This window comes from Coregonus clupeaformis, chromosome 13, assembly GCF_020615455.1.
Source record: "Coregonus clupeaformis isolate EN_2021a chromosome 13, ASM2061545v1, whole genome shotgun sequence".
Taxonomy (NCBI): Eukaryota; Metazoa; Chordata; class Actinopteri; order Salmoniformes; family Salmonidae; genus Coregonus; species Coregonus clupeaformis.
In genome coordinates, this window is record NC_059204.1 from 38,649,718 (window position 1) to 38,663,296 (window position 13,579).

Below are 13,579 nucleotides of genomic sequence, written 5' to 3' on the forward strand. Positions count from 1 at the left end.
TAGGATTTATTTTATTATTCTATTGCAATGCTTGCAAAATTTTTCAATGTTTGTCCTGTTAAACCAAGATCCATCTCTCCACCCCTGCAGTGCCCCCAGCGTTCGCCATGCGCCCCAGAAACCAGGTGGTAGCAGTTGGGAGAATGGTCACCTTCCAGTGTGAAGCCACTGGCAACCCTCAGCCTGCTATCTTCTGGCAGAGGGAGGGCAGCAATGTGAGATACTATACAGTTTATCTAAGTTATATATGTTGATACATAGGCCTATATGTTGAAGAACGGGTATTGAATGCACCGTATCCTTAGAGTGTAGGTTATTGATAACTCCATGTCCAGTGGATGTCTCAAGCGTAGACATGTAATTCCAGTCTCAAGACCACTCTGTCTCTTTCTCTCCGTCCTCCAGAGCCTGCTTTTCTCCTACCAGCCCCCTCAGCCCTTCAGCCGACTTTCCGTGTCTCAGACAGGCAGTCTGACCATCGCAGACGCCCAGCGCTCTGACGCTGGCTACTACAGCTGTCAGGCCCTCAACATCGCTGGCTCCGTCATCACCAAGGCCCTGCTGGAGGTCACTGACAGTGAGTGAGGGAGGGGAGGAGGGAGGGATGGTTTCCTCTAATCAACTGACCAAAGCTCCTCCATTGGCCTGGTTGACTGAGTTGTGTCTCCATGATTGGAAAATGCTGAATTACTGAATAACTACTAGCTGCTTTGCTGACTGGATGTATGGCAGATCAGCCTCTCCTGTAGACTGGTGAGATGCTGTGGCCTTTATGGTTCAGTGTTTTGTACTGGTTACTGTTGGCCTTGGTGACTAATTGTTGTTGGAGTGATTTCAGGAACCCTCAGCTGCAGGCGTTTGGGCTCCAAATCACCTGTTCCCATGGTGACAGTGCATGCAGACCGCCCATACCCTCCTTCCCAATTGAACCCTCCCCCAAAACACACACACACATAATCACATTTTCATACACACACATTTTTACACACACAGACAAACACGCACACACACATATTTAAACACAGACACCTTTCATTCTCCTCCCTAATGCCATGCTGGTGAACCGAATTATGATCATCCTGATAATTGCATCAGTTATTAAAAACAGAATTAAAATGTTGAGTCTGGCTCCAAGACCTACAACAGTAATTACAGCAGCCAGCACCAGCAGCAAAGTCTACTTGGTTATAATAAACTGACCTGAGAGAGTATGAGCGTGTGTGTGTGTGCGTGTGTGGATGCATGTGTGTCTTCACTATGTACATATATTAAGTTAATTAACATAATTGCCTGAGGCTGGTACAGGCGGCAGGCGTTGTCTGTGCATGGCGGTGACTTCAGCAGTGGCAGCTATTGGTTCTGGGTAATCATATGGTAATGCTTTCTGCAGCCGCGCCAGGGAAATGAGAGTCACCCACTTAATGTACACTCAATTACACTTAATGGAAATGAAACAAGGATGTAGCATGTTTGATTTAATCTACGTAGCACTCCTCACTCTGCCATCCCTTATTTCTCCTTCTAGTGAATAGGCCTACCCGTCTCTCCCCTCTCCCTTCCCCCTCCATCTCTCTCCCCCTTTCCCCTCCTCCCCCGCAGTTTGAATGGTGTATTTGTATGGAAATAACTTGCTGCCATTACCTCTGGTGGTTTTCAAGGTATTTCCATTCTTTTCCCCTGTGCCTCTGATTTTGGAGAGCCTTTTCCCCTCTATTTCCACTGGGTTGTGAAGTGGGAGAGTGATGGCTGGCTGCTATCTAAATGGGATTTGTTATTTGTTGGTCCGTGGTGCTCCTACTACTGCCCAATGATTAGCCAGTTGCTCTGGGCATTGGGATAATCTGATTTCTATTCCCCTACACTGCCCAACCTGTCACTCCTATTGTGTTCTTCTCATGCCAATTTTCCTCAATATCTCTCACATCTCATCTGTCCTTGATTTTCTGTCTGTCTCTTTTCTCTCCATTCTATTTTCTCCATTCTATTCTCTCCATTCCTTATTTCTCTCTAAATCTGAAGGGATGATAGAGATAACTATTTATTCTGACCAGACTTGGGTCAGACCTGGGTTAGACCATGTGTATTTGAGTCTTTTTTATTTAAATACATATGTTCTGTGTATTTCAGTCTTTTCAAATAATGTGGCCCGAATCAACTACTTACATTGGATGTTTTTTAAAATAGTATTTTCAAATAATTTCCTATAAATAGCCTGCTATTTGAAATATTTTTTGTTGTTGAGTATAACAAACATTAGGAACACCTTCCTAGTATTGAGTTGCACACACCTTTTTGCCCTCAGAACAGCCTCAATTCTTCGGGGAATGGAGTCTACAATGTGTCGAAAGCGTTCCACAGGGATGCTGGCCCATGTTGACTCCAATGCTTCCCACAGTTGTGTCAAGTATTAAAACCTTCCCAAATCAAAACTATGGATAGATGGCAGCATTCGCGCAAAACTGAAAGCGTGAACCACCGCATTTAACCACGGCAAGGTGACTGGGAATAAGGTTGAATAAAAACAGAGCAGTTATGCCCTCCGTAAGGCAATCAAACAGGCAAAAGTGGAGTCGCAATTCAACGGCTCAGACACGAGACGTATGTGGCGTATGTGACTCCAGAAAATCAAGGATTACAAAGGGAAAACCAGCCACGTCGCGGACACCGACGTCTTGCTCCCGACACCTTCTTGCCCACTTTGATGATAACACAGTGCCACTGACGCGGCCCGCTCCCGAGGACTGTGGGCTCTCGTTCTCCGTGGCCGACGTGAGTAAGACATTTAAGCATGTTAACCCTCGCAATGCTGCCGGCCCAGACGGCATCCCTAGCCGCATCCTCAGAGCATGCGCAGACCAGCTGGCTGGAGTGTTTACAGACATTTTCAATCTCTCCCTATACCATTCTGCTGTCCCCACTTGCTTCAAGATGTCCACCATTGTTCCTGTACCCAAGAAAGCAAAGGTAACTGAACTAAATGAAGTGCTTTGAGAGGCTAGTTAAGGATCATATCACCTCCACCTTATCTGACACCCTAGACCCACTTCAATTTGCATACCGCCCCAATAGATCCACAGACGATGCAATCGCCATCGCAGTGCATACTCCCCTACCCATCTAGACAAGATGAATACCTATGTAAGAATGCTGCTAATTGACTACAGCTCAGCCTTCAACACCATAGTACCCTCCAAGCTCCTCATTAAGCTCGGGGACCTGGGTCTGAACCCCGCTGTGTGCAACTGGGTCCTGGACTTCCTGACAGGCCGTCCCCAGGTGGTGAAGGTAAGAAATAACACCTCCACTACGCTGATCCTCAATACAGGGGCCCCACAAGGGTGCGTGCTCAGCCCCCTCCTGTACTCCCTGTTCACCCATGACTGCGTGGCCACGCACACCTCCAGCTCAATCATCAGGTTTGCAGACGACACAACAGTAGTAGGCCTGATTACCAACAATGATGAGACAGCCTACAGGGAGGAGGTGAGGGCCCTGGCGGAGTGGTGCCAGGAAAATAACCTCTCCCTCAACGTCAACAAAACGGGCTTGGCCTCAAAGAACCTCACCAACTTCTACAGATGCACCATTCAGAGCATCCTGTCGGGCTGCATCACCGCCTGGTATGGCAATGGCACCGCCTACAATTGCAGGGCTCTCCAGAAGGTGGTGTGGTCTTCCCAACACATCACTGGGGGCACACTGCCTGCCCTCCAGGACACTTACAGCAACCGAGGAAGGCTAAAAAGATCATCAAGGATATCAACCACCCGAGCCACAGCCTGTCCACCCCGCTATCATCCAGAAGGCGAGGTCAGTACAGGTGCATCAAAGCTGGGACCGAGAGACTGAAAAATAGCTTCTATCTCAAGGCCATCAGACTGTTAAATAGCCATCACTAGCCTGCCTCCACCCAGTACCCTGCCCTGAACTTAGTCACTGTCACTAGCCGGCTATCACCCGGCGACTCAACCCTCCACCTTAGAGGCTGCTGTCCTATGTACATAGACATGGAATCACTGGTCACTTTAGTAATGGAACACTGGTCACTTTAATAATGTTTACATACTGCTTTACTCATTTTACAGTGGGGAAAAAAAGTATTTAGTCAGTCACCAATTGTGCAAGTTCTCCCACTTAAAAAGATAAGAGAGGCCTGTAATTTTCATCATAGGTACACGTCAACTATGACAGACAAAATGAGAAAAAAAAATCCAGAAAATCACATTGTAGGATTTTTTATGAATTTATTTGCAAAATATGGTGGAAAATAAGTATTTGGTCAATAACAAAAGTTTCTCAATACTTTGTTATACACCCTTTGTTGGCAATGACACAGGTCAAACGTTTTCTGTAAGTCTTCACAAGGTTTTCACACACTGTTGCTGGTATTTTGGCCCATTCCTCCATGCAGATCTCCTCTAGAGCAGTGATGTTTTGGGGCTGTCGCTGGGCAACACGGACTTTCAACTCCCTCCAAAGATTTTCTATGGGGTTGAGATCTGGAGACTGGCTAGGCCACTCCAGGACCTTGAAATGCTTCTTACGAAGCCACTCCTTCGTTGCCCCGGGCGGTGTGTTTGGGATCATTGTCATGCTGAAAGACCCAGCCACATTTCATCTTCAATGCCCTTGCTGATGGAAGGAGGTTTTCACTCAAAATCTCACGATACATGGCCCCATTCATTCTTTCCTTAACATGGATCAGTCGTCCTGGTCCCTTTGCAGAAAAACAGCCCCAAAGCATGATGTTTCCACCCCCATGCTTCACAGTAGGTATGGTGTTCTTTGGATGCAACTCAGCATTCTTTGTCCTCCAAACACAACGAGTTGAGTTTTTACCAAAAAGTTCTATTTTGGTTTCATCTGACCATATGACATTCTCCCAATCCTCTTCTGGATCATCCAAATGCACTCTAGCAAACTTCAGACGGGCCTGGACATGTACTGGCTTAAGCAGGGGGACACGTCTCGCACTGCAGGATTTGAGTCCCTGGCGGCATAGTGTGTTACTGATGGTAGGCTTTGTTACTTTGGTCCCAGCTCTCTGCAGGTCATTCACTAGGTCCCCCGTGTGGTTCTGGGATTTTTGCTCACCGTTCTTGTGATCATTTTGACCCCACGGGGTGAGATCTTGCGTGGAGCCCCAGATCGAGGGAGATTATCAGTGGTCTTGTATGTCTTCCATTTCCTAATAATTGCTCCCACAGTTGATTTATTCAAACCAAGCTGCTTACCTATTGCAGATTCAGTCTTCCCAGCCTGGTGCAGGTCTACAATTTTGTTTCTGGTGTCCTTTGACAGCTCTTTGGTCTTGGCCATAGTGGAGTTTGGAGTGTGACTGTTTGAGGTTGTGGACAGGTGTCTTTTATACTGATAACAAGTTCAAACATGTGCCATTAATACAGGTAACGAGTGGAGGACAGAGGAGCCTCTTAAAGAAGAAGTTACAGGTCTGTGAGAGCCAGAAATCTTGCTTGTTTGTAGGTGACCAAATACTTATTTTCCACCATCATTTGCAAATAAATTCATTAAAAATCCTACAATGTGATTTTCTGGATTTTTTTCTTCTCAATTTGTCTGTCATAGTTGACGTGTACCTATGATAAAAAATTACAGGCCTCTCTCATCTTTTTAAGTGGGAGAACTTGCACAATTGGTGGCTGACTAAATACTTTTTATCCCCACTGTATATTTATATACTGTATTTTACTGTATTATAGTCAATGCTCGTCCTAATATTTACACTACCAGTCAAAAGTTTGGACACCTACTCATTTAAGGGTTTTTCATTATTTTTACATTTTTTTACATTGTAGAATAATAGTGAAGACATCAAAACTATGAAATAACACATATGGAATCATGTATTAACCAAGAAAGTGTTAAACAAATCAAAATATATTTTATATTTGAGATTCTTCAAATAGCCACCCTTTGCCTTGATGACAGCTTTGCACACTCTTGGCATTCTCTCAACCAGTTTCATGAGGTAGTCACCTGGAATGCATTTCATTTAACAGGTGTGCCTTCTTAAAACTTAATTTGTGGAATTGATTTCCTTCTTAATGCATTTGAGCCAATCAGTTGTGTTGTGACAAGGTAGTGGGGGTATACAGAAGATAGCCCTATTTTGTAAAAGACCAAGTCCATATTATGGCAAGAACAGCTCAAATAAGCTAAGATAAATGACAGTCCATCATTACTTTAAGACATGGTCAGTCAAAATGGAAAATGTCAAGAACTTTTAAAGTTTCTTCAGTTGAAGTCGCAAAAACCATCAAGCACTATGATGAAACTGGCTCTCATGAGGAACGCCACAGGAATGGAAGACCCAGAGTTAACTCTGCTGCAGAGGATAAGTTCATTAGAGTTACCAGCCTCAGAAATTGCAGCCCAAATAAATGCTTCAAGTCACAGACACTTCTCAATATCAACTGTTCAGAGGGGACTGTGTGAATCAGACCTTCATGGTCGATTTTCTGCAAAGAAACCACTACTAAAGGACACCAATAAGAAGAAGATACCTACTTGGGCCAAGAAAATTGAGTGATGGACATTAGACCGGTGGAAATGTGTCCTTTGGTCTGGAGTCCAAATTGGACATTTTTGTTTCAAACTGCTGTGTCTTTGTGAGATGCGGTGTGGGTGAATGGATGATCTCCGAATGTGTAGTTCCCATCGTGGTAGCCATGCTGGTGACACTGTCTGTGATTTATTTAGAATTCAAGGCACACTTAACCAGCATGGCTACCACAGCATTCTGCAGCTATACGCCATCCCATCTGGTTTGGGCTTAGTGGGACTATAATTTGTTTTTCAACAGGACACCTCCAGGCTGTGTAAGGGCTATTTTACCAAGAAGGAGAGTGATGGAGTGCTGTATCAGATGACCTGGCATCCACAATCCCCCGTCCTCAACCCAATTGAGATGGTTTGGGATGAGTCGGACGGCAGAGTGAAGGAAAAGCAGCCAACAAGTGCTGAGCATGTGTGGGAACTCCTTCATGACTGTTGGAAAAGCATTCCAGGTGAAGCTGGTTGAGAGAATGCCAAGAGTGTACAAAGCTGTCATCAAGGCAAAGGGGGTGGCTATTTGAAGAATCTCAAATATAAAATATATTTTGATTTGTTTATCACTTTTTTGGTTACAACATGATTCCATATGTGTTATTTCATAGTTTTGATGTCTTCACTATTATTCTACAATGTAAAAAATAGTAAAAATAAAGATAAACCCTTGAATGAGTAGGTGTGTCCAAACTTTTGACTGGTACTGTATATATTTCTTAATTCCATTATTTTACTTTGAGATTTGTGTGTATTGTTGTTAATTGTTAGATACTACTGCACTTTTGGAGCTAGGAACACAAGCATTTCGCTACACCCGCAATAACATCTGTTAAATATGTAAATGTGACCAATAAAATTTGATTTGATTTGAAGTTGGCTGGATGTCCTTTGGGTGGTGGACCATTCACACAGGAAACTGTTAAGCGTGAAAAACCCAGCAGTGTTGCAGTTCTTGACAAACCGGTGCGCCTGGCACCTACTATCATACCCCGTTCAAAAGGCACTTAAATCTTTTGTCTTGCCCATTCATCCAGTGAATGGCACACATACACAATCCATGTCTCAATTGTCTCAAGGCTTAAAAATCCTTCCTCCTCCCGTTAATCTATACTGATTGGAGTGGACATCAATAAAGGATCATAAGGGATCATAAGACATCAATAAGCGATCAAAGCTTTCACCTGGATTCACCTGGTCATTCTATGTCATGGAAAGAGCAGGTGTTCTTGATGTGTTGTATACTCAGTGTATTTTTAATACTATTTTCAAAAACTTGGGTTAAATGCATGGGAGTTTATTTGAGTCAGTTTATTTGAGATTTTAATAAAATACTTTCAAATGTATTTCCAAATGCATTCCAATATTCAACTACTTGTCTTGAAAAGAAAGTGAAATACTTACTTCCCAAGTAATTGAAATACCCTGAATAGTATTTGAACCCAGGTCTGATTGCGACAGTATAACTGGTATTAAACAGTACATTCTCCCTCTCCCTTTTCAATAGTGGTGTCAGAACGCCCCCCTCCCGTGATCCGACAGGGCCCAGCCAATCAGACGGTACCTGTGGACAGCACAGTGGTCCTGGGTTGCATAGCAACAGGAACCCCCACTCCAACAGTCCACTGGAAGAAAGACGGGGTGGTGGTGTCCCCCGAGGACTCCCGCATCACCCAGATAGACACAGGAGCCCTGCAGATCCGCTACACTAAGGTAGGGGGCAGCATAACACCCCTCTCACACATAGAGACTACCACTCAGACACTACTGAATGAAACCACTCTCACACTATGTTTCCTCAGCTTGGAGATACAGGTGTATACACCTGTTTGGCGTCCAGCCCCAGTGGAGAGGCATCCTGGAGGGCCTACGTGGAGGTGGAAGAGTTTGGAATGGTGGTCCAGCCGGGTCGACCCACAGACCCTAACCTGATCCCCAGTGCCCCGTCCAAGCCTGACGTGACTGACGTCAGCCGCACCTCTGTCACACTGTCCTGGAAACCCAACCCTAACGCTGGGGCCACGCCCACTTCCTATGTTATCGAGGCATTCAGGTACAGTGCCTTGCAAAAGTATTCATCCCCATGGCGTTTTTCCTATTTTGTTGCATTACAACCTGTAATATACATTGATTTTTTATTTGGATTTCATGTAATGGACATACACAAAATAGTCCAAATTGGTGAAGTGAAATGAAAAAAATTACTTGTTTCAAAACATTCTAAAAAATAAATAACGGAAAAGTGATGCGTGCATATGTATTCACCCCCTTTGCTATGAAGACCCTACATAAGATCTGGTGCAACCAATTACCTTCAGAAGTCACATAATTAGTTAAATAAAATCCACCTGTGTGCAATCTAATTGTCACATGATCTCAGTATATATACACCTGTTCTGAAAGGCACCAGAGTCTGCAACAACACTAAGCAAGGGGCACCACCAAGCAAGCGGCACCATGAAGACCAAGGAGCTCTCCAAACAGGTCAGGGACAAAGTTGTGGAGAAGTGCATATCAGGGTTGGGTTATAAAAAAATATCCAACACTTTGAACATCCCACAGAGCACCATTAAATCCATTATTAAAAATTGGAAAGAATATGGCACCACAACAAACCTGCCAAGAGAGGGCCGCCCACCAAAGCAAACATGTTTGGTGTTTGCCAAAAGGCATGTGAGAGACTCCCCAAACATATGGAAGAAGGTACGCTGGTCAGATAAGACTACAATTGAGCTTTTTGGCCATCAAGGAAAACGCTATGTCTGGTGCAAACCCAACACCTCTCATCACCCCGAGAACACCATCCCCACAGTGAAGTATGGTGGTGGCAGAATCATGCTGTGGGAATGTTTTTCATCAGCAGGGACTGGGAAACTGGTCAGAATTGAAGGAAAGATGGATGGCGCTAAATACAGGGAAATTCTTGAGGGAAACCTGTTTCAGTCTTCCTGAGATTTGAGACTGGAACGGAGGTTCACCTTCCAGCAGGACAATGACCCTAAGCATACTGCTAAAGCAACACTCGAGTGGTTTAAGGGAAACATTTAAATGTCTTGAAATGGCCTAGTCAAAGCCCAGACCTCAATCCAATTGAGAATCTGTGGTATGACTTAAAGATTGCTGTACACCAGCGGAACCCATCCAACTTGAAAGAGCTGGAGCAGTTTTGCCTTGAAGAATGGGCAAAAATCCCAGTGGCTAGATGTGCCAAGCTTATAAAGACATACCCCAAGAGACTTGCAGCTGTAACTGCTGCAAAAGGTGGCTCTACAAATTATTGAATAGTTATGCACGCTCAAGTTTTCAGTTTTTTTGTCTTATTTCTTGTTTGTTTCACAATAAAACATATTTTGCATCTTCAAAGTGGTAGGCATGTTGTATAAATCAAATGATGCAAACCCCCAAAAAATCAATTTTAATTCTAGGTTGTAAGGCAACAAAATAGGAAAAATGCCAAGGGGGGTGAATACTTTCACAAGCCAATGTAAGTTTAGGAGGGCCGAGATGTGTGTCTATTTTGTGTGTTCATGGCTGTATCTACAGTGCCTTCAGAAAGTATTCATACCCCTTCACTTATTCAACATTTTGTTGTGTTACAGCCTGAATTCAAAATGGGTTAAATATATTTTCTGGGTCAACCATCTACACACAATACCCCAAAATGAAAAAGTGAAAACATGTTTTTTATTGAAAATGAAATACAGAAATATCTAATTTACATAAATATTCACACCCATGAGTCAATACTTTGTAGAAGCACCTTTGGTGGCGATTACAGCTTTGAGTCATCTTGGGTATGTCTATCAGCTTTGCACGTCTGGATTTGGGGATTTTCTCCCATTCTTCCTTTTTTCTCAAACTCTGTTAAGTTAGATGGTGAGTGGCAGTGAACAGCAATCTTCAAGTCTTTCCACAGATTTTCAATGGGATTCAAGTATGGGCTTTGGCTGGGCCACTCAAGGACTTTCACATTCTTGTTCTGAAACCATTCAAGCATTGCTTTGGCTGTATGCTTGGGGTCATTGTCCTGTTGGAACATACATCTTCTCCCTACTCAAAGGTTGTTTGCACTCTGAAGCAGGTTCTCATCAAGGATTTGCCTGTATTTGACTCTATTCATTGTTCCCCTATCCTTACCAGTCTCCCAGTCCCTGCCGCTGAAAAGCATTCCCATAGCATGATGTTGCCCCCATCATGCTTCACGGTAGGGATGGTGTTAAACGGGTGATGAGCTGTGCCTGGTTTTCTCCAGACATAGTGCTTTGCATTCAGGCCAAAGTGTAAAAAAAATTCTCCTCAGACCACAGAATATTTTGCCTTATGCTCTCAGAGTATTTCTCGTGCCTTTTTGAAAACTCCAGTCGTGCTATCATGTGGCTTTTTCTCAGGAGTGGCTTTCCTCTGGCCACTCTCCCACAAAGCCCAGATTAGTGAAGTGCTGTAGAGACTGTTGTCCTATTGGCAGGTTCTCCCAGCTCAGCCAAGGAACTCTGTAGTTGTGTCAGATTGTTCATTGGGTTCTTTGTCACCTCTCTGACTAAGGTCCTTCTTGCCCGGTTGCTCAGTTTGGTTGGATGGCCAGCTTTAGGCAGAGTCTGAGTAGTTCCATATTTGTTCAATTTCCCAATGATGGAGACCACTGTCCTCTTGGAAACTTTCAACACTCTAGAAATTGATTTATACCCTTCCCCAGATATAGTGGGGAGAACAAGTATTTGATACACTGCCGATTTTGCAGGTTTTCCTACTTACAAAGCATGTAGAGGTCTGTATTTTTATCATAGGTACACTTCAACTGTGAGAGACGGAATCTAAAACAAAAATCCAGAAAATCACATTGTATGATTTTTAAGTAATTAATTTGCATTTTATTGCATGACATAAGTATTTGATACATCAGAAAAGCAGAACTTAATATTTGGTACAGAAACCTTTGTTTGCAATTACAGAGATCATACGTTTCCTGTAGGTCTTGACCAGATTTGCACACACTGCAGCAGGGATTTTGGCCCACTCCTCCATACAGACCTTCTCCAGATCCTTCAGGTTTCGGGGGCTGTCGCTGGGCAATACGGACTGTCAGCTCCTCCAAAGATTTTCTATTAGGTTCAGGTCTGGAGACTGGCTAGGCCACTCCAGGACCTTGAGATGCTTCTTACGGAGCCACTCCTTAGTTGCCCTGGCTGTGTGTTTCGGGTCGTTGTCATGCTGGAAGACCCAGCCACGACCCATCTTCAATGCTCTTACTGAGGGAAGGAGGTTGTTGGCCAAGATCTCGCGATACATGGCCCCATCCATACTCCCCTCAATACGGTGCAGTCGTCCTGTCCCCTTTGCAGAAAAGCATCCCCAAAGAATGATGTTTCCACCTCCATGCTTCACGGTTGGGATGGTGTTCTTGGGGTTGTACTCATCCTTCTTTTTACTCCAAACACGGCGAGTGGAGTTTAGACCAAAAAGCTATATTTTTGTCTCATCAGACCACATGACCTTCTCCCATTCCTCCTCTGGATCATCCAGATGGTCATTGGCAAACTTCAGACGGGCCTGGACATGCGCTGGCTTGAGCAGGGGGACCTTGCGTGCGCTGCAGGATTTTAATCCATGACGGCGTAGTGTGTTACTAATGGTTTTCTTTGAGACTGTGGTGCCAGCTCTCTTCAGGTCATTGACCAGGTCCTGCCGTGTAGTTCTGGGCTGATCCCTCACCTTCCTCATGATCATTGATGCCCCACGAGGTGAGATCTTGCATGGAGCCCCAGACCGAGGGTGATTGACCGTAATCTTGAACTTCTTCCATTTTCTAATAATTGCGCCAACAATTGTTGCCTTCTCACCAAGCTGCTTGCCTATTGTCCTGTAGCCCATCCCAGCCTTGTGCAGGTCTACAATTTTATCCCTGATGTCCTTACACAGCTCTCTGGTCTTGGCCATTGTGGAGAGGTTGGAGTCTGTTTGATTGAGTGTGTGGACAGGTGTCTTTTATACAGGTAACGAGTTCAAACAGGTGCAGTTAATACAGGTAATGAGTGCAGAACAGGAGGGCTTCTTAAAGAAAAACTAACAGGTCTGTGAGAGCTGGAATTCTTACTGGTTGGTAGGTGATCAAATACTTATGTCATGCAATAAAATGCAAATTAATTACTTAAAAATCATACAATGTGATATTCTGGAGTGTACATATGATAAAAATTACAGACCTCTAAATGCTTTGTAAGTAGGAAAACCTGCAAAATCGTCAGTGTATCAAATACTTGTTCTCTCCAATGTATATGCATCATCACAATTCTATCTCGGAGATCTACAGACAGTTCCTTGGACTTCATGGTATAGTTTCTGCTCTGACATGCACTGTCAACTGTGGGACCTTATATAGACAGGTGTGTTTCTTTCTAAATCATGTCCAAACAATTGAATTGGCCACAGGTGGACTCTAATCAAGTTGTAGTGACATCTCAAGGATGATCAAAGGACATTGGATGCACATGAGCTCAATTTGAAGTGTCATAGCAAAGGGTTTGAATACTTACGTAAATTGATTATTTCTGTAATTCATTTTCAATAAATATGCAAACATTTCTAAAAACATTTTCACTTTGTCAGTATGGGGTATTGTGTATAGATGGGTGAGAAAACAAATCAATTTAATCCATTTTGAATTCAGGCTGTAACACAACAAAATGTGGAATAAGTCAAGGAGTATGAATCCTGTCTGAAGGCACTGTGTATGCACTGTTGTGAGTGATTGACCATTGTTCCTCCCTCTGTGCAGTCACGCGTCGGGGAGTAGCTGGGTGACTCTGGCTGACCACGTGAAGACAGAGACCTTTGTCCTGAAGAACCTCAAGCCAGGTGCAGTCTACCTGTTCCTGGTGAGAGCAGCCAACGCCTACGGCCTCAGTGACCCCAGCCCTATCACTGATGCTGTCAGAACACAAGGTGAGACAACCCTCTCCTCTACCAGCTCTACCTGATGATAGAGTAACATTTATCTGATGACAGAGACACTGAG

The 13,579-nt window shown here is 44.0% G+C and overlaps 1 protein-coding gene across 2 annotated transcripts in view; it reads left to right on the top strand.

Moving 5' to 3' along the window:
* The window catches only part of LOC121579894 (roundabout homolog 1-like), a 267,144-nt gene that overhangs the window by 238,621 nt on the left and 14,944 nt on the right, over positions 1-13,579 (top strand). For both annotated transcript variants that reach the window (XM_041894856.2, XM_045224365.1), the window contains 5 exons: positions 91-215; positions 406-577; positions 8,075-8,280; positions 8,370-8,620; positions 13,340-13,506. In XM_041894856.2, the coding sequence (XP_041750790.2) occupies positions 91-215; positions 406-577; positions 8,075-8,280; positions 8,370-8,620; positions 13,340-13,506 (921 nt within the window). The remainder of the gene's footprint in view (positions 1-90; positions 216-405; positions 578-8,074; positions 8,281-8,369; positions 8,621-13,339; positions 13,507-13,579) is intronic.